The sequence below is a fragment of the Mobula hypostoma genome, chromosome 4, assembly GCF_963921235.1.
Source record: "Mobula hypostoma chromosome 4, sMobHyp1.1, whole genome shotgun sequence".
Lineage (NCBI taxonomy): Eukaryota > Metazoa > Chordata > Chondrichthyes > Myliobatiformes > Myliobatidae > Mobula > Mobula hypostoma.
Genome location: NC_086100.1, coordinates 52,760,781 through 52,787,627, shown reverse-complemented (window position 1 = coordinate 52,787,627; position 26,847 = coordinate 52,760,781). Strand labels below are relative to the sequence as shown.

General features: G+C 42.5%; 1 protein-coding gene across 1 annotated transcript in view; it reads right to left on the bottom strand.

Annotated features, from left to right (window-relative positions):
* LOC134345938 (spermatogenesis-associated protein 16-like) overlaps positions 1-26,847 on the bottom strand; it is a 142,572-nt gene that overhangs the window by 49,626 nt on the left and 66,099 nt on the right. The window contains exons 6-7 of the mRNA XM_063047288.1: positions 25,685-25,769; positions 1,390-1,537 (exon numbers count right to left, since the gene is read on the bottom strand). Of these exons, the coding sequence (XP_062903358.1) occupies positions 1,390-1,537; positions 25,685-25,769 (233 nt within the window). The remainder of the gene's footprint in view (positions 1-1,389; positions 1,538-25,684; positions 25,770-26,847) is intronic.

Sequence of the window (26,847 nt, the reverse complement as noted above, 5' to 3'; positions counted from 1 at the left end):
TTGACAGCTGTTGGAAATATAACTACATTTTACTTTCTCTTGCTGGGGTCGCGTGAACAGATGAAAGTTATTGCAATGCCAGGAGTTACCGGCTTTGCTACATCATAGCAAACCAGTGACATATGTGACATTATGGCCAGTGCACCTTGCATCAGAACTAGAATAATTCACTCTGTCAATTTCCACATAGCATACAGACAAAGGAGGAGAACCTTTGTGGCCACTGTTCTATATCTTGGCTGCACCATGATGTTTTAATTCTGTTACATTCCACTTTGCAATTGCATTTCAGCTACCCCAGCAAAGCAAGAATGACCAATGGGTTACAAGTTCAAATTTCTGATAATGAGTCTGACGACCCTAGTATCCACAGGCATAGGCATAGCATGCAAATAATAAAAGCTATGTTGTCATCCAATATCCATCAGAGCAGTAGAATCTTGTTGTATATCTGTATAACTTCACAGAATTCCTTTTTAATAGCTCTTTGGCCATCAGCTGAGGAGCAAAAGCAAGAGGAAAACAGAGAAAAACAGAGAAAAAGATGCCGAACAGAAGGAAGAGGTAGGAGACAAGTAAAATAGTTCCTCAGAATTGAGTAGTATTTCAACAAGTGGAAATCCTAGTCTTTGTTCATCAACACCTTAACTTTATTCTGGCTGAATATCAGTTTGTCTATTTGACTGGTGTCAAATTAGTCATTTAAATATTTAAGCGAAATGGAGCCATAAAACTTAAAATTTAAACTCCTTTTTTTCTGTTATTAAAACATTCTACATTTCCAAATGCCAGAGAGCAGTGAAATAGCAGCTATATCTTTAGGAAAGTGGGAGAAATCCTGAGTAGCTGTGAATAAATTTACATGATTAAAAGAAGTGGAAGCAAATGAAGTTCTATCAGACTGCTGGCTTCATTAAAGCACAGGACATGACACATTTTATAAAGTACCCACTACGTACCCAGTGTGTGTCAACTGCAGCTTTAAACAGAAAGGACTATTAATCCTTCAAAATGTAAGCATAATACACTCCCTGCTAGATAACAATGCATTTCAGGGAATATGCTTGATTTTCATTTTAAAAGAAATTGCACATAATTCTATAAAATAATTCTAATAGCCTAAGAGCAAAAGAAAACATTAGAAATTTGTACAGTATTCAATTTTTGACCAACCTATTCTTATGATAATAATATAAATAGGAAATAACGTGATTGTTTATAGTTAACACAGGAGATGGAAATTTATGGCAAGAGCTGGTACATAACAAATGCCCTTGAATCATTTTTTGTTACACATAATAATTGTGCATAAAAGTAGCTTATCCAACACCTGTCCATTTTGCACAAATCAAATTTTTACCAGTTAGAGATTAAACTTAATTTAATTACCTGCATAAAGGTAGCTGGTATAAGAAGGATGTTTATTCCTGAAAACCTCTTTTATTTTTTCTATTTGTACCGCAGTTGGTTTCACTGCAATTGGTGTGTACATAACTGAAAATGTTTCAGCTTGTGTGATACCTTCTTCCAACATTGCCTAGTTTCATAAAGAAACATGAATGTGTAAAACTTCAAAAGAAAGTACATCATGCACATCATTTCTACAATAATATAATGCATGTCATTATTGCTATGTAAAACTGCATAGTCATGTCACTGCAAAGGAAACTTCCAGGGAAGAACATTGCAATGGAAACCTTTCAAAATATCATGGATGAAGGAAGAAAGCACTGAAACTTGGCATAAATTTTCAGTCTTAATTGTAATAAATCCACTTCACAGTCATTAATTCTGAATGAAATTATATCATTTTCTTAGATTACACTGGAGTGAAAAGTCTATTACAGGTTTCGCCACTTCTTCCTAGAAATTTTGAAAATTCAAACTATACTTGCATTGACAAGAGAATCAGTATTTCCTTTTTTAATGCTGGAGAAGGAAGCATGCAATCATTGCAGCACTGAAGTGGAAAGGGTCAAGTGCAGCACCATTTGCTAGTGACCCAGTAGGAATGCCAATTCAGGGAAGAAGTCATTGAATATAACTTCAGCTCCAGCTTATCTGCTGGAAACACTGCAGATTGAGTATTATTATTTGTCTTTAGGGTAAGGCAGGTTTCCATTCATGTGAACAGACAGTTCACAAGTCGGAAATATGGGTGTTAACCAAATATTCAGGCAGCAAAGATGCCTACAGGTCTACAGCAATTGCCAAATCCATATGGATGATCGCCCAGACACTCACTTGCATGCAGATTACAAATGCATAAGTCAGGCATCATAACCTGGAGAGGACCTGTATTATTTTTACTTAACTGCACCATATTTATCAATTAAGTCTTTTGTTTGTACACTCTAGGATGTCAGAAGGTGAAGTGTAAAGATGGAATAGCATCCTTTGCTCTGTTCTTAGACCCACTTAATTGTTACAGCTTAACTTCTGTTATGAGGGATTCCCATTACACTGATGATGCAAGATTGATATTATTATTTACATTTGTTGGAATAGACCATAAGACCAGAAGACCATAAAATATGGGAGCAGAAGTAGGCCATTTGGCCCATTAAGTCTGCTCCACCATTCAATCATGGGCTGATCCAATTCTTCCATTTCATCCTCACTCCCCTGCCTTCTCTCCATACACTTTGATGCCCTGCCTAATCAAGAACCTGTCTATCTATGCCTTAAATGCACCCAATGACTTGGCTTCCACAGCCACTCGTGGCAACAAATTCCACAGATTTACCACCCTCTGACTAAAGTAATTTCTCCGCATCTCTGTTTTAAATGGATGTCCCTCTATTCCGAGGCTGTGTCCTCTGGTCCTAAACTCCACCACTATGGGAAACATCCTCTCCCCATCCACTATATGCAGACGTTTCAAAGTTTGATAGACTTCAATTAGATCCCTCCCACCTCATTCTTCTAAACTCCAGTAAGTACAGGCCCAGAGCAAATTAAATGATCCTCATACATTAACCCCTTCATTCCAGGAATCATTCTCATGATCCTTCTCTGGACCGTCTCCAATGCCAGCATATCTTTTCTGAGATAAGGGTCCCAAGACTGATCATAATATTCCAGCGTGGTCTGACCAGTGACTTATAAAGCCTCAGCATCACATCCTTGCTTTTATTTCCGGTCCTCTTGAAATGAATGCTAACATTGCATTTGCCTTCCTTACCACTGACTTAACTTACAGGTTAACCTTTAGCGAATCCTGCACAAGTCCATTTGCACCTCTGACTTCTGAATTTTCTCTATTCAGAAAATAGTCTACCCCTTTATTCCTTCAACCAAAGTGCAGGACCATACACTTCCTAACACTATATTCCATTTGCCACTTCTTTGCCCAATCTCTTAATTTGTCTAAGTCCTTCTGCAGTCACCCTGCTTCCTCAACACAACCTGCCCCTCCACCCATCTTTGTATCATCCACAAACTTGGCCACAAAACTGTCAATTCTGTTATCCAATTCACTGACATATAACATGAAATGAACCCCAACATTAACCCCTGGCAACCAACCAGAAAAGGCCCCCTTTATTCCCAGCCTTTGCCTTCTGCATGTTCGTCAATCCTCTGTACTTGCTAGTGTTTTTCCTATAATACCTTGGCTGATATGTTGTTTGGTAGCCTCTTGTGTGGCACCTTGCTAGACTTTCTGAGAGTTCAAGTAAACACCATCCACTGACTCTCCTTTGTCTATCCTGCCTGTAATTTCCTTAAAGAATTCCAAAAGATTTATCAGGCAAGATTTTCCCATGCTGACTTTGGACTATTTTATCTTGCGCCTCCAAGTACCCCAAAACCTCATTCTTAATAATGGACTCCAACATCTTTCCAACCACTGAAGTTAGGCTATAATTTCCTTTATTTTACCTCTCTCCCATTTTAAAATGTGGAGTGACATTTGCAATTTTCCAGTCCTCTGGAACTATTCCAGATCTAGTGATTCTTGACAGATCACTACTAATGCCTCCACAATCTCTTCAGCTACTTCTTTCAGAACGCTGGTTGTAGTCTATCTGGTCCAGGTGACATATATACCTTCAGACCTTTCAGCTTCCCAAGCACCTTCTCCTTATTGATAGCAACTACACTTATTTCTGCCTCCTGACACTCTTGACTTTCTGGCATACCTATTGTGTCTTTTACAGTGAAGACTGATGCAAAATACTTATTAAGTTTGTCTGATATTTCTTTGACTCACATTACTGCCTCTCTCACATCATATCCAGTGGTCTGATATCCACTCTCACCTTTCTTTTACTCTTTATATATCTGAAATAAGCTTATGGTATTCTCTTTTATATTATTGGCTAGCTTATCTTCATAATTCATCTTTTCTCTCCTTATACAACAGTCAAGTTTCCAACCAACATCTGTAAGTTATAACCAATTATATTTTAACTTAATATAAGACCATAAGACAAAGGAGCAGAAGTCGGCCATTCGGCCCATCGAGTCTGCTCGGCCATTCCATCATGAGCTGATCCATTCTCCCATTTAGTACCATTCCCCCGCCCTCTCACCATAACCTTTGATGACCTGGCTACTCAGATACCTACCAATCTTTGCCTTAAATACACCCAATGGCAAGTTAGTATGTTATAACTTGTTCCATTATTCAAGAAGGGAACCAGGGATAATCCTGGAAACTATGGATTGGTAAGTCACATGTCAGTGGTAGGAAAATTACTGGAGAGAATTCTTACAGGTAGTACAAATACAAATAAGCATTTGGAAAACTATGGCTAAATTAGAGAGAGCCAACATGGCTTTGTGTGGGACAAGTCATGTCTTTCTAACTTGATTGAGTTTTTTGTCAAGGCGACGAGGGTGATTGAAGAAGGTGGAACTGTGGATGTTGCCTATGTCAATTTTAGTAAGGCATTTGACAAGGTCCCTCAAGGGAAGCTCATCCAGAAGATTTAAATGTACTGAATCAGTGATGAATTGGCTGTTCGGATTCAGAACTGTCTTGCCCGTAGAAGACAGAGCAATGTGGTTGAAGGGCCTTATTCTTGCTGGAGCTCTGTGATTAGTAGCGTTCCACAGGGGTCTCTACTGGAACCTCTGCTGGTTGTGATGTATATAAATGACATGGAAGAAAATATAGATAGGTAGGTTTCGCAATTCCTCCGTCTCCGCCACATCTGCTCTCAGGATGAGGCTTTTCATTCTAGGACGAGGGAGATGTCTTCCTTTTTTAAAGAAAGGGGCTTCCCTTCCTCCACTATCAACTTTGCTCTTAAACGCATCTCCTCCATTTCACGTACATCTGCTCTCACTCCATCCTCCCGCCACCCCACTAGGAATAGGGTTCCCCTGGTCCTCACCTACCACCCCACCAGCCTCTGGGTCCAACATATTATTCTCCGTAACTTCCACCACCTCCAACGGGATCCCACCACTAAGCACATCTTTCCCTCCCCCCCCCTGCATTCCGCAGGGATCGCTCCCTACGTGACTCCCTTGTCCATTCGTCCCCCCCATCCCTCCCCACTGATCTCCCTCCTGGCACTTATCCGTGTAAGCGGAACAAGTGCTACACATGCCTTTATACTTCCTCCCTTACCACCATTCAGGTCCCCAAACAGTCCTTCCAGGTGAGGCAACAGTTCACCTGTGAGTCGGCTGGGGTGATATACTGCGTCCGGTGCTCCCGATGTGGCCTTTTATATATTGGCGAGACCCGACGCAGACTGGGAGACCGCTTTGCTGAACACCTACGCTCTGTCCGCCAGAGAAAGCAGGATCTCCCAGTGGCCACACATTTTAATTCCACATCCCATTCCCATTCTGACATGTCTATCCACGGCCTCCTCTACTGCAAAGATGAAGCCACACTCAGGTTGGAGGAACAACACCTTATATTCCGTCTGGGTAGCCTCCAACCTGATGGCATGAACATCGACTTCTCTAACTTCCGCTAATGCCCCACCTCCCCCTCATACCCCATCTGTTACTTATTTTTATACACACATTCTTTCTCTCACTCTCCTTTTTCTCCCTCTGTCCCTCTGAATATACCCCTTGCCCATCCTCTGAGTCCACCCCCTCCGCCCCCCTTGTCTTTCTTCCCGGTCTGCCTGTCCCATGATCCTCTCGTATCCCTTTTGCCTATCACCTGTCCAGCTCTCGGCTCCATCCCTCCCCCTCCTGTCTTCTCCTATCATTTTGGATCTCCCCCTCCCCCTCCAACTTTCAAATCCCTTACTCACTCTTCCTTCAGTTAGTCCTGACGAAGGGTCTTCTCCATCTGCCAAAAGCAGAACTTCCTGGTGGCTAAACATTTTAATTCCCATTCCCGTTCCGACATGTCGGTCCATGGCCTCCTTTTGTGCCAAGATGAGGCCACCCTCAGGATGGAAGAGCAACATCTTATATTCTGTCTGGGTAGCCTCCAACCCGATGGCATGAATATTGATTTCTTCTTCCGGTAAAAAAATGTCCTCCCCCTCCCCCTTCTTCTATTCTCCACAGTGGCCTCTTACCTCTTCTCAGCTGCCTGTATCCTACCACTGGGTCCTCTCCTCCTTCCCTTTCTTCTCTAGTCCACTCTACTCTCCTATCAGATCCTTCTTCTCCAACCCTGTATCTTCCCTACCCACCTGGCTTCACCTATTACCTCCCCCCCCACCTTTTATTTTGGCATCTTCCCCTTTCTTTTCAGTAATGATGAAGGGTCTTGGCCTGAAACAACGGCTGTTTATTCATTTCCATTGATGTTGTCTGACCTGCTGAGTTCCTCCAGCATTTTGTGTGTCTGGCTTACAATTTCAAAGGAGATGTAAGAGGCGAGGCAGTGTGTTTTTATTTACACAAAGTGGTGTGTGCTTGGAATGCACAACCTGGGGTGGTAGTAGAAGCAGAGACATTAGAGACTTTTAAGAGACATTTATATAGACATACGAGTGTGAGGAAAATGGAAGTGTACAAGGACATCTTCATTCCCTCTCTGCTGCATTTGGAGGTTCCCACCTGCTTCAAAAGGATGACAAAGATACTAGTGCCCAAGAAGCAATTAGGGAGCTTAAGGTAAAAGAACCCTTAGGAACCGGTGATCACAATATGATCGAGTTCAACTTGAAATTTGATAGGGAGAAAGTAAAGTCTGATTTAGCAGTATTTCAGTGGAGTAAGCGAAATTACAGTGGTATGAGAGAGGAGATGGTCAAAGTAAATTGGAAGGAGCTGCTGGCAAGGATGTCAGCAGAGCAGCAATGGCATGAGTTTCTGAGAAAACTGAGGAAGGTGCAGGACTATTCTAAAAGTGAAGATTTACTCAAATAGTAAAAATAGTACAACCTTGGCTAACAAGGGAAGTCAAAGCTACTGTAAAAACAAAAGAAAGGGCATTCAACAAAGCAAAAACTAGAGGAAAGATAGAGAGAGGATTGGGAAGTTTTCAAAAACCTACAGAGCAACTAAAAAAATCATTAGAAGGGAAAAGATGAAATACAAATACAAGCCAGCAAATAATATCAAAGTGGATAGTGAAAGTTCTTTCAAGTATGTTAAACATAAAAGAGAAATGAGAGTGGATATAGGACTAGTAGAAAATGAGGCAGGAGAAAAAATAACAGGGGACAAGGAGATGGCTGATGAATTAAATGAGTCTTTTGCATCAGTCTTCACTGTGGAGGACACTAGCACAATGCCTGATGCAGTGATATGTGAAGGAAGAGAAGTGGGTGCAGTTACTATTACAAGAAAGAAGGTACTCAAAAAGCTGAAAGACCAAAAGGTACATAAGTCACCCGGACCAGCTGAGCTGCATCCCAGGGATCTGAAAAAGGTAGTGTAAGAAATTGTGGTGGCATTAGAAATGATCTTTCAAAAATCATTGGACTCTGGCATGGTGCCAGAGCATTGGAAAATTGCAAATGTCACTCCACTCTTTAAAAAAAAAGGAAGGCAGCAGAAAGGAAATTATAGACCAGTTAGCCTGACCTCGGTGGTTAGGAAGGTCTTAGAGTCAATTGTTAAGGATGAGGTGATGGAGTACTTGGTGACACGACAGGACAAAGTCAGCATGGTTTCCTTCAGGGAAAATCCTGCCTGACAAACGTGTTCGAATTCTTTGAGGGAATTACAAGTAGGATAGATAAAGGGGATGCAGTGGATGTTGTATCTTTGGACTTTCAAAAGGCCTTTGACAAGGTGCCACACATGATGCTGCTTTCCAAGTTAAGAGTCCATGGTATTACAGGAGAGGTACTAACATGGTTAGAGCATTGGCTGATTGGTAGGAGGCAGTGAGTTGGAATAAAAGGATCCTTTTCTGGTTGCCTGCCAGTGACTAGTGGTGTTCCATAGGGGTCGGTGTTGGGACCACTTCTTTTTATGCTGTATATAAATGATTTAGATAATGGAATAGAGGGCTTTGTTGCCAAGTTTGCAGATGATACAAAGATTGGTAGAGGGGCAGGTAGTGTTGAGAAAACAGGTAGGATGCAGAAAGACTTAGGAGAATGGACAAGAAAGTGGCAAATGAAATACAATGTTGGAAAATGCATGGTTGTGCACTTTGCGAGTAGAAATAAATGTGCGGACTATTTTCTAAACAGGAAGGAATTCCAAAAATCTGAGGTGCAAAGGGACTTGGGAGTCCTTGTGCAGAACACCCTGAAGGTTAACTTGCAGGTTGAGATGGTGATGAGGAAGGCAAGTGCTATGTTAGCATTCATTTCAAGAGGTCTAGAACAGGGCTCCGCAACCTTTTTTGCACTGCGGACCAGTTTAATGTTGACAATATTCTTGCGGGCCGGCCGACTGGGAGGAGGGGGTGTTCGAGTAGGGTTAAACTCACCTCAACATGTCTTTTACAGTTAGAATTGCCAACTTTCTCGCTCCCAAATAAGGGACAAAAGCAGCAGTCAATTCCTGGGACACTTGTGTTTACCCCAGGAAAGACTACCATGATCATGAACCCTTGCATGGGCACCTGTGTGCGCACGTGTGACCTGCGCATATGTGACATGCGCATGCACGTACCTGTCGATTTTTTTTTTACAAATCGGTTTTGGCTTAATCTTCCCGACCATACTGTACATGCATTATTTCTAATTTATATAGACTGTGTATTTATCATATCATTCCTGCTTTTACTATATGTTAGTGTTATTTTAGGTTTTATGTGTTATTTCGTAGGCTATTTTTTGGGTCTGGGAACGCTCAAAAATTTTTCCTATATAAATTAGTGGTAATTGCTTCTTTGCTTTATGCCATTTCGGCACGAAAGGTTTCATAGGAACGCTCTACCTTAGTGGGGGAAATACGGGACAAGGGCGGTCCCGTATGGGACAAACCAATTTAGCCCAATATACGGGATTTCCCGGCAAATACGGGACAGTTGGCAACCCTATGTTCAAGTTCAACAGTGCGTGACAGGGAATTTGGAACTCATATCGTTTCCTCGCGGCCCAGTAACACATGCTTTGTGGCCTGGCACCGGTCCGTGCCCCAGTAGTTGGGGACTGCTGGTCTAGACTACAAGAGCAAGGATGTGATGCTGAGGCTTTATAAGGTATTGGTGAGGCCTCACCTTGAGTATTGTGAACAGTTTTTATCATATCTCATCTTAGAAAAGATGTGCTAGATTTGGAGAGGGTCCAGAGGATGTTCACAAGGATGATTCCAGGAATGAAAGGGTTATCATATGAGGAATGTTTGATGACTCTGGGTCTGTACTCACTAGAATACAGAAGGATGAGGGTGGGATCTCATTGAAATCTTTCGAATGTTGAAAGGCCTAGACATAGTAGATGTGGAAGGGATGTTTCCCATCGTGGAAGAGTCGAGGACAAAAGGACACAGTCTCAGGATAGAGGAGCACCCTTCCAAAACAGAGATGCAGAGAAATTTCTTTAGCCAAAGGGTGGTGAATTTGTGGAATTTGTTGCCACATGCAGCTGTGGAGGCCAGGTCATTGGGTACATTTAAGACCATAAGACAAAGGAGCAGAAGTCGGCCATTTGGTCCATCGAGTCTGCTCCGCCATTTTATTATGAGCTGATCCATTCTCCCATTTAGGCCCACTCCCCCGCCTTCTCACCATAAACTTTGATGCCCTGGCTACTCAGATACCTATCAATTTCTGCCTTAAATACACCCAATGACTTGGCTTCCACTGCCGCCCGAGGCAACAAATTCCACAGATTCACCACCCTCTGGCTAAAAAAATTTCTTCGCATCTCTGTTCTGAATGGGCGTCCTTCCATCCTTAAGTCATGCTCTCTCGTACTAGACTCCCCCACCATGGGAAACAATTTTGCCAAATCCACTCTGTCCATACCTTTCAACATTCGAAATGTTTCCATGAGGTCCCCCCTCATTCTTCTAAACTCCAAGGAGTACAGTCCAAGAGCGGACAAACGTTCCTCATTTGTTAACCCTCTCATTCCCGGAATCATTCTAGTGAATCTTCTCTGAACCCTCTCGAACATCAGCACATCCTTTCTTAAATAAGGAGTCCAAAGCTGCTCACAGTACTCCAAGTGTGGTTTTACAAGTGCCTTATAGAGCCTCAACATCACATCCCTGCTCCTACACTCTATTCCTCTAGAATTGAATGCCAACATTGCATTCGCCTTCTTCACCACCGACTCAATCTGGAGGTTAACCTTAAGGGTATCTTGCACGAGGACTCCCAAGTCCCGTTGCACCTCAGAACTTTGAATTCTCTCCCCATTTAAATAATAGTCTGCCCATTTATTTCTTCTGCCAAAGTGCATAACCATACACTTTCCAACATTGTATTTCATTTGCCACTTCTTTGCCCATTCTCCCAGTCTATCGAAGTCTCTCTGCAGACTCTCTGTTTCTGCACGACCGGCCCCTCCACCTATCTTTGTATCATCAGCAAAATTAGCCACAAAGCCATCTATTCCATAATCCAAATCATTGATGTACAATGTAAAAAGAAGCAGCCCCAAAATGGACCCCTGTGGAAACCACTGGTAACCAGCAGCCAACCAGAAGAGGATCCCTTTATTCCCACTCTCTGTTTCCTGCCAATCAGCCAATGCTCTATCCATGTATGTAACTTCCCCATAATTCCATGGGCTCTTATATTGTTTAGCAGCCTCGTGTATGGCACCTAGTCAAAGGCCTTCTTTGGAAAATCCAAATATACAACATCCACTGCATCTCCCTTGTTTAGCCTACTTGTAATTTCCTCAACAAATTGCAATAGGTTTGTCAGGCAGGATTTTCCTTTAAGGAAACCATGCTGAGTTCTGCCTATCTCGTCATATGCCTCCAGGTACTCCGTAACCTCATCCTTGACAATTGACTCCAACAACTTCCCAACCACCGATGTCAAGCTAACAGGTCTATAATTTCCTTTTTGCTTCCTTGCCCCCTTCTTAAATAGTGGAGTGACATTTGCAATCTTCCAGTCCTTCAGAACCATACCAGAACCTATTGACTTTTGAAAGATCATTGCTAATGCCTCCGCAATCTCCACAGCTACTTCTTCAGAACACAAGGGTGCATTCCATCTGGTCCGGGAGATTTATCTACCCTTAGACTATTCAGCTTCCTGAGTACTTTCTCTGTCGTAATTATGACTGCGCACACTTCTCTTCCCTGACACCCTTGAGTGTCCGGTATACTGCTGATGTCTTCCTCAGTGAAGATTGATGCAAAGTACTCGTTCAGTTCCTCCGCCATCTCCTTATCTCCCATTACAATTTCTCCAGCATCATTTTCTATTGGTCTTATATCTATTCTCACCTGTTTTTTACTCTTTATATACTTGAAAAAGCTTTTAGTATCCTCTTTGATATTATTTGCTAGCTTCCTTTCATAGTTCATCTTTTCCTTATTAAAGACATTCTTAGTTTCCTTTTGTAAGCTTTTAAAAACTTCCTAATCCTCTGTCTTCCCACTAATTTTTGCTTCCTTGTATGCCCTCTCCTTTGCTTTAACTTTGGCTTTGACTTCTTTTGTCAGCCACGGTTGCATCCTTCTTCCATTCGAAAACGTCTTCTTTTTTGAAATATATCTGTTTTGCACCTTCCTCACTTCTCGCATAAACTCCAGCCACTGCTGCTCAGCCATCCTTCCTGCTGGTGTCCCTTTCCAGTCAACTTTGGCCAGTTCCTCTCTCATGGCACTGTAATTTCCTTTACTCCACTGAAATACCAACACATCAGATTTCGGCTTCTCTTTTCCTAATTTCACAGTGAACTCAATCATGTTATGATCACTGCCTCCTCAGGGTTCCTTCACCTCAATCTCTCTAATCACCTCGGTTCATTACACAATACCCAATCCAGTACAACCGATCCCCTAGTGGGCTTAACAACAAGCTGTTCTAAAAAGCCATCTCACAGACATCTTACAAATTCTCTCTCTTGAGCTCCAGTGCCGACTTGATTTTCCCAATCCACTCGCATGTTAAAATCCCCCACAATTATCATAACACTGCCCTTCTGACAAGCCTTTTCTATTTCCTGTTGTAATTTGTAGTCCACATCACTGCAGCTGTTAGGAGGCCTATATATAACTGCCAACAGGGTCCTTTTACCCTTGTGATTTCTCAGCTCAACCCATAACGATTCTGCAACTTCCAGTCCTATGTCACCTCTTTCCAATGATTTAATATCATTTCTTACCAATAAAGCCACGCCTCCCCCTCTGCCTATCTGCCTATCCTTCCGATACACCATGTCTCCTTGGATGTTCAGCTCCCAGAGACATGCATCCTTTAGCCATGTCTCAGTGATGGCCACAATATCATACCTGCCAATCTGTAGCTGTACGACAAAATCATCCACCTTAGTCCTTATGCTGCGTGCATTTAAGTATAACACCTTAAGACCAGTATTTGGTACTTTTTGCTTTGATTGCACTGCAACTCATCTCAATGGCTACAAATTTGCCCCATCACCTGAATGTCCTTCCTGACATCTTTACTGCTCAATACCTGATATTTATTTCTGTTTTTCCCCACCTCCGCTCTATCATTCCGGTTCCCATCCCCCTGCCAAATTAGCTTAAGGCAGAGATTGATAGGTTCTTGATTGGACATGGCATCAACGATTACAGGAAGGCTGGGAACTGGAGTTGAGGAGGAGAAGAAAAAAGGATCAGACATGATTGAGTGACGGAGCAGACTTGATCGGCCAGATGGCCTATTTCTGTTCGTAAGTCTTATGGTTTTAAGAGCAGGGTATGCTGCCTCAATTACTATTGCCCAGTGGCACTCACATTTACTAATATAAAGTGCTTTGAAAGGTTAGTCATTGCTAGAATTAATCCCTGCCTATAGAACCATCTGGATTACTGCAATTTGCCTATCGTACAATAGTTCTACAGAGGATGTAACCTCAGTGGCTCTCACTTAACCTTGGATCACCTGGACAATATTAATACCTACGTCAGGCTGCAGTTTATTGACCACAGCTCTGTGTTGAACACAATCATATTCTCAGTTCTAATCAACAAGCTCCAAAACCTGGGCCTCTGTACCTCACTCTGCAACTGGATCCTTGACTTCTTCACCAGGAGACCACAGTTTGTTTGAATCAGAAAAAACAACCCCTCCTTGCTGACAATGAACACTGGCATACTTCAAGGATGCATGCCTGGCCCTCTGCTCTACTCTCTCTCCACCCAGGACTCTGTGGCTAGGCACAGCTCAAATGCCATGGATAAATTTGCCAATGACACAACTATTGTTGGCAGAATTTCAGATGGTGACAAGGAGTGAAGTTGATCAGCTGGTTGAGTGGCATTGCAGCATCAATCTTGCACTCAATGTCAGTAAGACCAAGGAATGGATTGTGGATTTCGCAATCAAAGTTGAGGTAATACACATCGGTCCTCATTGAAGGATCAGAAGTGGAAAGAGTGATCAGTTTTAAGTTGCTGGGTGTCAACATCTCTGAGGATCTATCCTGGGCCCAATATAATGTCCAATTGCAAAGAAGGCACGACATTGGCTGTATTTCATTAGGAGCTTGACGAGAATTGGTATGCCATCAAAGACACTTGCAATTGTACAGGGTCTTTCTTTTGTTACATTTAAAATGGCGACTTTGTTATGTTAATCTGGGGAATGCGGCTTTGTTGTGCTTTAACGCTGAAAAGAGTTTGCGCTAGCAGTTTGTTTACTTTAAAATGAGATAACAGGGTTCTATTAGCCAATGGGTGGCTATGTATCGTTTTGTTTTCGGATACCATGCTGTATGATATGACTGTGGACTGAGTTTTGGCGGGGAGTCGGAGGAGAGACGAGAAAGACCACGCACGTGTGGAGAGGCTCTGGTCGATCACTCCGGGTGGTCCCGAGCCGTGAATTCGAATTGAGCTCCAAGGTAGCGCGCAAAGAACTTGGACTTTGATAAGTGTTGGCACCTTTTTTTTCATTACTTTCCTCTCTGTATCAAATGTATATTAATGTCATAGAATTAGTAATATCTATAAAGTGTATTTGTTAAAATTTACTGGGTGTGCTGGCTGGTGATTGATGTTTGTGATTCATTTGGGCAGCAACCGACCCTGTGGGGAGTGTTGAGGCGGATGCTGGGCTGGATTTCCCCTAGACATACACGAGCCAATATAACTGAACGTTACACAAATTTCTAAAGCTATACCGTGGAAAACATCCTAACTGGTTGCATTACTGTCTGGTATGGAGGGACTACTGCATAGGACCAGAAAATCCTGCATAAAGTTGTAAATTCATCTAGCTCCATCATGAGCACTAAGGACTTCTTCAAAGGACGATGCCTCAAAAAGGCAGCATTCATCATTAAGGAAACACCCTTCACCCAGGAAATGTCTTTTTTCATTTTTTCCATCAAGGAGGTGGTACAGGAGCCTGAAGACACACACTCAACATTTCAGGTTCTTCTCCTCTGCCATCAGATTTCTGAATGGACAATGAACCCATGAACACTGCTTCAGTACGTTTTTTCCCTCGTGTTGTGCACTACTCATTAATTTCTTTAAATATATATTTGTCACAAGCATGGCTCTGCTGCAGTACCTGCATGCCCTCACAAGCAGGCCGTGGAATGTGTTCCATAATTACACTCTTCAGTATGGATGTTCCAGCCAATTAGTGTTTCATTGTGGTGATATTTAACTCCCTTCCTCTCATTCCAGTTTTGTTGAAACTTGATCAATTGCACACAATGTCTACTCTATGTTCCTTGTTTACCTTCATCCTTGTCCGGGTTGATGCTGTAAAGGAGCGGGATTCATTTATTAATCAGTTACTTCTTCCTAGCCACAGTGAGGGCAATAGCTTTCAGCCTGTGAGTTTTAGTTAATGGTCCTGTTGGCCTAGTATTTATTGTTTTTCCTTTACTTTGCACAGTTCTTATTAAAAATCAGTTAACTGTTCATCTGCTTCATCATCTCTCCCTCTGCACTTGGGCCATAACTGCATATGTGTCAGCAAGTCTTGACCACGAAAATGGACCCAGCAGAAAGAAAACAGCTGATCTCAACTGAAATTCATTGGACAGGTAGGAGAGAAGCTAAAGTCAGTAGACAACAGGAATTCTGCCAATGCTGGAAATTCAAGCAACACACATAAAAGTTGCTGGCGAACGCAGCAGGCCAGGCAGCATCTCTAGGAAGAGGTGCTGCCTGGCCTGCTGCGTTCACCAGCAACTTTGATGTGTGTTGCTTAAAGTCAGTATAGGCTGGTTTGGTTGATGTGGTTCATACAGTGTGACAACTATTACTAGAGTGTCATGCCCCATAAAAACCAAAGTTCGTTAGTAAGGTGGAGGAGAAGTTAAAGTCAATGGAGTCCAGTTTGGCTGAAATGACTAGAACAACGCAGCAATTAAATTCAAAGTGGCAAGCCCAGTCCAGGCAAGTTCCAGCCTCTACTGTGGTGACACAGGACACTTCCAGGCATCGTGTCCAAAGTTCCCAGTAAAAGAGGGTACCCGTCAGCCAGAAGTAGAATTCTGATGGCTGATTCTCCCTGTAAGCATCATCTCCTAATCAGGTAATGTTCTTAGCTTCCTTGTTGTGGGTGTCCCAGACCCATGAGCTTCAAGCATCTATTAAATCAGAGTCAGCCAGGAACCTCGTGGATTTCTCTCTGGCTCAGAGATGGAGAGTTCCAACTCAGCAATTGAGATTGAATATCAATATCAAGACTTTGGATAGTTGACCTCTAGGCACCAACAAAATTCACCTTTCCACAGAACACCTCCAACTTGTGTTAGAAGACAACCACAGGGAACAGCTCTCCTTCTAGCTGGTTGATATGTCTGAATTGCTGCTGAAGTTTAGTCTTCCTTGGCTATCTCAACACAACCCATGGATCAATTGGTCCTTAAAGACATTCCAAGAATGGGGACTGGCATGGCTGTCTATCTGTCTGAGTCCATCTCAAACCCCTGTCAGTGTAACCCCTCCTGTGCCAACTGTTAGTGTGGACCCGTCTGATGTTCTGTCTGAATATGCTGACCTTCTTGAAGTCTTCAGTAGAAGGCCACTTCCTTGCCTCCACACCGGCCATACAGTGCACCAATGACCTCTTATCCAGTATCAGTCCTCCCTGGGACCAGCTCTTTTCTCCCTCTAGTCCAGAAATGGGTGGCTATGGAAGAATGCATCAAGGAGGCCATCAACCTCGCCAGCAGGGGTGGGCTTCTGTTTTTGTGAACAAGAAAGAATGCAAGCTCTGTCTAGATTATCAGCCCCTCAATAACTGCTACCCTCTTTCCCTGCTTGCCTTTGCATTTAAACACATTCAAGGAGCAACCATTTTCTCCAAGGAAGATCTGTTTAATCCTTACAACCTGGTTTGTATCTGAGAAGGGAACAATTGGAACACAGGATTCAACACCTTTGCTGCTCATTATGAGGACCTCAAGGTGCCACTTCTAGCCAACATCCCAGCTATTTTTCAGGTCTTGGTCAAGGATGTGCTTGGTTCATGTTGAATCACTTTGTTTTCATTTATTTGGATGACATTCTGATCTATTCTCGCTTTCTCCCAGAACATGTTCAGCAAGTCCAGAGGCATTCTCAGAAGCCTCCTTGAGAATAACGGTAGCCAGGTGGAACAGAGAATTGTACCTGTGGTTTCCAGCAGGAGGAAAAATAGCATGAGGCCTTCCTCCCCAGGTGGCCTTAATATCATGCCCCCACACGTGCTTAGCCCATTGTCCACTCCATAAGGGGAGGTAAGTGGCAATATTGCTGATCCTCTTGGTCGATTTACTTTAGTGACCATGCGTACCAGTGTGAGGTGTGTTACTTAATGCAGCTCCTTTTGTACAGCACAGGACGGTGTAGGTCTTTGTGTGAGTCACTGCTTTGGCCTTTTTCACGCTTTTTGCTTAACTTTTGTGATATTTGTATGGATTGTCTTAAATTTCCAAGTGAATCTGAGGAATTGAAGCACTTTGTTATATTGATATAGTAATTTTATTGAACTCATTTTAGTGAACTTTATTCGGTCTAATGATTAACTCAGAAGCTGTGTCTTATGTGAAATCTGATTAGCCTCTCTATGTACAACGTTTTTAACAAAACTGCTGTTCATTATTAAAGTTTGTTATAACTTTTAACTACCTTGTCAGACTCCCTCACTTAAAGAGGTACAGAATCTGCCTCTAATCCTGGCTCAGAGGTTACATAACCTTTACACCAAGCCAGAGAAGTGAGTTCCATAAGAGCAGGTATTGTTTTTCGGTTATATACTCATCTCTTCTAGTGTTCAAATGGACCTGTGTAAAATTCAGACAGTCAAAGCGGGGCCCAAACCATATACGATCAAACAGGTGTAGCACTTCATAGGGTTTGCAAACCTTTCGCTGCTTCATCAGGCACTTGATTTCCATTGCGGTCACCACAAATCCATTCACCAAGAAGACCTCTGCAGGATTCCACTGGACAAGTGAAGCAGACCAAGCATTCTTGAAACTGAAGCGACACATCATCATTACCCCAGTGCTGCAACACCCAGGCCCATCGTGTCCATTCATCGTTGATGTGGATGCATCAGATATCAGCATTAGAGCTGTACTCTCCCAGCACTCTTCTGTGCCTTTCTTTCCCAATGCTCACCTCTGGCCGAGTGTAACTACAATATCAGGAATGGAGAACTTCTGGCTGTCAAGGAGGCCCTGGAAGCCTGGTGACACTGACTGGAGGGGGAACAGCACACTTTATTGATACGGACAGATCACAAGAACCTCTCCTACATTTTTGATGCTAAGAGACTCACCTCCCATTAAGTCCATTGGGCCTTCCTTTTCACCCAGTTTAATTTCAACCTCACCTACCATCCAGGCAGCAGCAATACCTCGGCATCTATCCAGAGCCCATCTTTCCTTGCTCATGCATTGCTGCTCTGGTGATTTGGAGAGTAGTCGGAGGAGAGGGACACCCAAAAGTTGGATCCAGGCCCAGGTGGATTCCACATGTCCCTTCTACCTGCTTCCCGAAGCATTAGAATGGGGTCACTCCTCCCATTTGTTTGGCCTCCAAGGAATTTAATAGACCCTGGAATTTATCAAGGGATGATTTTGGTGGTTGTCCATGTTCCAGGATGGCCACGACTTTGTCTCTGCCTGTCCCACTTGTTTCCAGAACAAGTTGCCCCACACCCTGCACTTCCACTATCTATGCTGCCCATGTCTTACTGCCCCTGATTCCATCTCTTGGTGGATTTCACCACTGGTCTGAAACACTTCCATTCTGGTGGTTGTGGAGTGATTCTGCAAGGCTGCCCGCTTCAGCATGTATTTAGGTTGCATGGCTCCCTCATGACCTAGTGTCTGATCAAGAACCACGGTTCATGTCCCAGTTCTAGAAGGCCTTGTGGGAACCACAGCCAGCCTATCATCTGGTTTCCACCCCCAAACTAATGGCAAGAGTGAAAGAGTGAGCTGGAGACAACCCTGTCTCATCCAACCACTGCCCCCCCCCCCCCGTCCTGGAGCTTTCAATTGGTTTGGGCAGAGATTGCCACCAATAACAGTTTGTCGTCCTTCACTGGAATGACCCCCTTTAAATGCCAGAAGAGATTCCAGCCACTGCTCCTCCCTGACCAGGAGATTGATGTGGGAGCTTCTGCTGCAGAACAGTTGGTCCAACATTACAAGCGCACATGGGGACGGGTCAGCATTTCTCTGCTCCGCACTCAGAAACAACATGCCAGCAAACTGATCAGCGATGCTTACAGGAGAGGCCTCTCAAGCCAGGAGAAAGTCTGGCTGGAATCCAGGGATCTTCTCTTGAAAGCTGAGAGCCACATGTTGGCCCCACACTAAGTGGGACCATTCATAGTGAAGAGTGCTACTAGCATGGTTTCTTATAGATTGTGCCTACCATCAACAATGAAGATTCACCTAATGTTCCATGTTTCGCAGCTAAAGGTGCTGATTACCTCCCTCCTGAATCTAGTCAATCCTCCCACTTCCTCCTCCCTGCTTGGTGGATGGGTCCCCAGTCTATTCTGAGATTCCAAGGCATCTCATTAGGTGTGAGGCCAGGTCGAGTATCTTGTGGGTTGGGAGTGGTATGGCCTTGAGAAACATTTGTGGGTTCCGACCCATGACACCCTGAATAAGTCTCTCATTCAGGACTTCTGGCAGGCACTCTGTGGCGCCTCACGAGCTGTGCCTAGGGAGGGGAGGCCCTGCACATACGAAGATTCTGCTGTGGCTTCTGCATGCCGTGGAATGGTTTCAGCAATCATGCTTGTGAGTACGCATGTTCCAGTCAATTAGTATTTGATTGTGGTGGTATTTAACTCCCTTCCTCTAGTTCCAGTCTTGTTGAGACTTGGCCAAAAGCATAGTCTCCCTGCTTACCTTTGCCCTTGTTTCAGGAAAGAAGACTACTGTTTTGATTGACACTGTAAAGGAGCGGTACTTATTTTGTAATATGTTACTGCTTCCTAGCCACAGTGTTGCAGTTAGTTTTCATTTTGAGAGTTTTAGTTAATGGCCCTGTTGACTTGGCATTTATTATTTTTCCCTTATCCTTCACAGTTCTTATTAAATGTAGTGAACTGTTCATCTGCTTCAGTGTCTCTCCCTCTGCACTTGGGCCATAAACCCACACTTGAGTCAATATTCTTATTGTAATTTATAGTTTTTATTATTATGTATTGCAAAGTCCTACTGCTGCAAAACAAATTTCACGACATATGAGGAGTGATTGATAAGTTTGTGGCCTGAGGTAGAAGGAGTCAATTTTAGAAAACCTAGCACATTCATTTCTCTACATAGTTCCCTCCTACATTTACACGCTTAGTCCAGCAGTTGTGGAGCATATGGATCTTGGACCTCCAGAAAGTGTCCACAGCAGGGGTGATTGATAAGTTCGTGGCATAAGGTAGAAGGAGGTAACAGCTCTCGTTACATGCACGTGCGGTTCAACTCTTCGAGTGATTATGCAGAAAGTTTGAAGTTAATAACTCATCTCCTTCTACCTTAGGCCACAAGCTTATCAATCACCCCTGATGAGTTATTAACTGATGAGTTAAATATTAAACCTGATTCTGCCAACAGTGTCCCTGTCAGAATCAGAAAAGTTTAGTTAGCTCCAAACCAAGCTGTGGTGCAACCTGTCAGCATGCTCTCCACCATACGTCTATAGAAATTTGCTCGTGTCTTTGATGATGTACCATATGTCCTCAAACTGAATGAAGTAGAGTCACTGGTATGCCACCTTTGTGACTGCATCAATATCTTGAGTCTAGGATAGTTCCTGAGATGTTGCCACCCAGGAAATTGAAACTACTCGCACATTCCAACACTGATTCATCAATGCAGACAGGAATTTGTTCTTCCATCTTACTCATCTGAAATCCACGGATAGTTTTTTGGTCTTGTAAGTATGAGGTTGTTGTTGCAATGCCGCTCAACCAGTAAAACTAACTCATCCTTTAAGTCTCCTTGTCACCATCTGAGATTCCACCAAAGCGATAGTGTCATCAACAAATTTATAGATAGTGTTTCAATTGTACTTATCCACACAATTATGGGTGTAGATCGAGAAAAGCAGTGGGCTTAGCATGCATTCTCGAGGTGCACCTGTATTGATAATGAGGAGGACCTGTTATTACCAATCTGCACTGTCTGTGATCTTCAGTTACAGAGGGTGGTACAAAGGCCTAGGTTTTGAAGCTTGGTCGTTGGTACTCAGAGAATGACCATGTTGAACTATGAGCTGTAATTAATTAACAGTAGCCTGACAATATCTTATTTAGAGATACTGGCCCTTTGAGATGCGCTGCCCAGCAACCCTGACTTAACCCTAATCTAATCACAGGACAATTTACCATGACCAATTAACGTACCTGGTACATCTTTGGACTGGGAGGAAACTGGAGCAACCGGAGAAAATGCACACATTCCACGGGGAGGACAAAGCCAGGATTGAATTCCAAACTCCAACGCCCTGAGCTGTAATTGCATCGAGCTAACCACTATCATCTTGGTGCCCCAAAGCAGAGTGGATAACCTCATCAATTTAGGGTTGTTGAGTTACAGATAGGTAAAGAATATAGATGAAATGAAAGAAAAGATTGAAATGAATTCTTAGTTTTTTCAAACAGGCATTGCTGGAGATGGCAATAAAATAATAATCATCATTTTGGAGAAACTATTTGTTTAAAGTTACACATATGAATGTGTCCCTTGTACATGATCTACATACAAAAAGTATTTTACACATTTTATGTCTCACTAATGCTCATGAGCAAGTTACGTAACACCCATAAGGAAGATGGTCAAGCACTTCCAAGAGTCATCCTATTGTATCATATCATGTACAGATCCAATGACATTGCCAAGTGGGCGACATCCAATTTTGTGTTAATAGACAGAAACTATTAATTGAAGTTGTAAACTATTGCCAACTAGTGGAGTGGTGTCGCAGCAACAACCTGGCACTCAATGTTAGTAAGGTGAAAGAGCTGATTATGGACTTCAGGAAAGGTAAGACGAAGGAACACATACAAATCTTCATAAAAGGATCAGAAGTGGAGAGAGTGAGCAGTTTCAAGTTCTTAGGTGTCAAGATCTCTGAGGATCTAACCTGGTCCCAACATATCGATGCAGTTATAAAGAAGACAAGACAGTGGCTATACTTCATTAGGAGTTTGAAGAGATTTAGTATGTTAACAAGTACACTCAAAAACTTCTATAGATATACCGAGGAGAGCATTCTGACAGGCTGCATTACAGTCTGGTATGGCGGGGGGCGGTGGAGAATCGAAAGAAGCTGCAGAGGGTTGTAAATTTAGTCAGCTCCATCTTGGGTACGAGCCTACAAAGTACGCAGGACGTCTTCAAGGAGCAGTGTCTCTGAAAGGCAACGTCCATTATTAAGAGTCCCTAGCACCCAGGGCATGCCCTTTTCTCACTGTTACCATCGGGTAGGAGGTACAGAAGCCTGAAGGCACACACACAACGATTCAGGAACAGCTTCTTCCCCTCTGCCATCCAATTCTTAAATGGACATTGAAGCCTTGGACACTACCTCACTTTTTTAATATATATTATTTCTGTTTTTTGCACAATTTTTTAATCTATTCAGTATATAGAAACATAGAAAATAGGTGCAGGAGTAGGCCATTCGGCCCTTCGAGCCTGCACCGCCATTTATTATGATCATGGCTGATCCTCCAACTCAGAACCCCGCCCCAGCCTTCCCTCCATACCCCCTGACCCCCGTAGCCACAAGGGCCATATCTAACTCCCTCTTAAATATAGCCAGTGAACTGGCCTCAACTGTTTCCTGTGGCAGAGAATTCCACAGATTCACCACTCTCTGTGTGAAGAAGTTTTTCCTAATCTCGGTCCTAAAAGGCTTCCCCTTTATCCTCAAACTGTGGCCCCTCGTTCTGGACTTCCCCAACATCGGGAACAATCTTCCTGCATCTAGCCTGTCCAATCCCTTTAGGATCTTATACGTTTCAATCAGATCCCCCCTCAATCTTCTAAATTCCAACGAGTACAAGCCCAGTTCATCCAGTCTTTCTTCATATGAAAGTCCTGCCATCCCAGGAATCAATCTGGTGAACCTTCTTTGTACTCCCTCTATGACAAGGATGTCTTTCCTCAGATTAGGGGACCAAAACTGCACACAATACTCCAGGTGTGGTCTCACCAAGGCTTTGTACAACTGCAGTAGTACCTCCCTGCTCCTGTACTCAAATCCTCTCGCTATAAATGCCAGCATACCATTCGCCTTTTTCACCACCTGCTGTACCTGCATGCCCACTTTTAATGACTGGTGTATAATGACACCCAGGTCTCGTTGCACCTCCCCTTTTCCTAATCGGCCACCATTCAGATAATAATCTGTTTTCCTATTTTTGCCACCAAAGTGGATAACTTCACATTTATCCACATTAAATTGCATCTGCCATGAATTTGCCCACTCACCCAACCTATCCAAGTCACCCTGCATCCTCTTAGCATCCTCCTCACAGCTAACACTGCCACCCAGCTTCGTGTCATCCGCAAACTTGGAGATGCTGCATTTAATTCCCTCATCCAAGTCATTAATATATATTGTAAACAACTGGGGTCCCAGCACTGAGCCTTGCGGTACCCCACTAGTCACCGCCTGCCATTCTGAAAAGGTCCCATTTATTCCCACTCTTTGCTTCCTGTCTGCTAACCAATTCTCCACCCACACCAATACCTTACCCCCAATACCGTGTGCTTTAAGTTTGCACACTAATCTCCTGTGTGGGACCTTGTCAAAAGCCTTTTGAAAATCCAAATATACCACATCCACTGGTTCTCCCCTATCCACTCTACTAGTTACATCCTCAAAAAATTCTATGAGATTCGTCAGACATGATTTTCCTTTCACAAATCCATGCTGACTTTGTCCAATCATTTCACCGCTTTCCAAATGTGCTGTTATCACATCCTTGATAACTGACTCCAGCAGTTTCCCCACCACCGACGTTAGGCTAACCGGTCTATAATTCCCCGGTTTCTCTCTCCCTCCTTTTTTAAAAAGTGGAGTTACATTAGCCACCCTCCAATCCTCAGGAACTAGTCCAGAATCTAACGAGTTTTGAAAAATTATCACTAATGCATCCACTATTTCTTGGGCTACTTCCTTAAGCACTCTAGGATGCAGACCATCTGGCCCTGGGGATTTATCTGCCTTCAATCCCTTCAATTTACCTAACACCACTTCCCTACTAACATGTATTTCGCTCAGTTCCTCCATCTCACTGGACCCTCTGTCCCCTACTATTTCTGGAAGATTATTTATGTCCTCCTTAGTGAAGACAGAACCAAAGTAATTATTCAATTGGTCTGCCATGTCCTTGCTCCCCATAATCAATTCACCTGTTTCTGTCTGCAGGGGACCTACATTTGTCTTTACCAGTCTTTTCCTTTTTACATACCTATAAAAGCTTTTACAGTCCGTTTTTATGTTCCCTGCCAGTTTTCTCTCATAATCTTTTTCCCCTTCCTAATTAAGCCCTTTGTCCTCCTCTGCTGAACTCTGAATTTCTCCCAGTCCTTAGGTGAGCCACTTTCTCTGGCTAATTTGTATGCTTCTTCTTTGGAATTGATACTATCCCTAATTTCTCTCGTCAGCCACGGGTGCACTACCTTCCTTGATTTATTCTTTTGCCAAACTGGGATGAACAATTGTTGTAGTTCATCCATGCAACCTTTAAATGCTTGCCATTTATATGTATACTATAATTGATTTACTTGTATTTTCTTCTATATTATGTATTGCATTGAACTGCTGCTGCTAAGTTAACAAATTTCACGACACATGCCGGTGATAATAAACCTGATTCTGATTCTGCAAACATATATGCCAATAATTAGATAACTATAGAGAAAGGGTCAATAAATACTTCAGTTTGAAGCCACTTCTAAATTTAAGGGGGTGAGACAGGATTTCAGGCTGCCTCAGATTAAAGAAGCAGCATCACAAAAACATCCTTGTATTATAATTTGTATTGTTTGATGAGATGCCTTCTATCTCTGATGAGTAAACTTGCCACCCTAGCAGCAAGTTAAAGTGGCAGCCTACATGTTTTCTGACAAATCAGGATTTTCACCATTTTAACTGGTTATTTGATGGATTGTTTTGATCTTCAGGGGAAATCACTGATCAAAACAAAGAAACTGCAGCTTTGTTTGCAAAGTGCTAATTCAGAAGACAATAAGAATCAAATCGAGAACTCTTGAGATCTCTTGGAATACAGGAAGAATGTTCTTTTGCTTGATACTTGTGTACAATTGAAGAAGATTCAATTAAGTTTATTATTGTATCTCTACATTCAACTACTGAATTTATCCACAACCTATTATTCTCAGTACTTTGTACAGTGCACAGCCTCCATACTGCTTTGCTCTCTCAAATGCATTCTATTTCCCATTACACTCAAACAGATGATCCATGGCTATGACTGCTTCACTCACTGCCAAATGCTCTGCTCAAGCCTAGCCTGCCCTATTCCTTTCTATACATTCCATCTCACTGGAGTGCTATGCTGGTTTATTTGAAATGTACAATATACTGTACCTTTCCAAGTCATGTTAATAATACCTTATTCATTGAATGTCAAAGGGGTATTTTAGAGAGCTTACAACACTATCATTTCCTAAACCTTGGTTGAGTTTTGCAACATCAGGCTTGTATTCCAATAATTTAGGTCATTCCTCTTTCACTTACTTCTCCTCACCTGCCAGTATAGCTTGACGTGTTTGCTGATGTTCTGTTCCTTTGCTCCATGTAGCCAATAAATGTAATCAGCAATCATAGCACTTCTAATGGTAAAACAGAATACACAAAGTAATACTATACGTGGTACTCAAAGTTAATACTACAGAGTCTCTACTGTTGTTTTCAGGACATGTAGCTTGTGAAGAATTTTTAACCCTAAGCTGTCCTCTATACATTCAAGCATGTATTTATAACAGATACCAGAAGAAAGATTAGCAATTTTCTGTGAGTACAGGATAAACAATTTATGAGCATACCACAAATGTAATTTTCAGATAATAAAGGAATATTGTCAATAAAATTTCAAAGGCAGCAAATTTGAATACAGTGAATTCCAGCTAATTGGACCATCAGTTAATCAGGACAGCCACTTATTTGGGACTCTTAAAGAACAAAAACTAATCGAGAGAATAGCCACTATTCCCTTTGTTTATTTGGGACACTATGCCGCTTAATTGGGAGACTGTTGCCAAAGTCAACAGTCCATGAGGCCATTAGACACTGCACTGTGCTTACAGTGAACAATTTTTAAATAGCATCAGCTGTGTATGTTTGTGTTCAAAAAGCAGTGACTTTTGTCACTGGTAGTTGGCAAGAAATAAGCAGAAAGACAAATCCGAATTGTTTTGCTCTCTGCGATTCAAGCATTCAGGCTTGGGGATGCCAGAATGGCTGGGAGTGAAAGTGAAACTATTTCACTACTTCAAGTTAGGAACTATGAAAAATTTCAAGCTATCAATAACAATCTTGAATGTGTTACAATGAAAATGAAGATTTGGAAGATGCAATCATTGAAAGTATTGTATGAAAACAGTCCACTATCTGCACTAGATGCACTGATTTTGTTCATTTACAGTCAATCAAAAGAACATGACAGTGTACTCTCAATGAATTCCTCCATCAATACTACTAGGAACTAATACATTTTTATATAACAGCAGGTCCTGAAGGGTTTTGGCCTGAAACGTTGACAATACTCTTTTCCACTGATGTTGCCTGGCCTGCTGAGTTCCTCCAGCATTTTGTGTAGTAGTATTAGTAGTGTTCTACTTTGTTCTGTATTTTATTTAAATACACAATTTGTCTTTTTTATACCTTTTTTTAATATTTTCATCAAGTTTG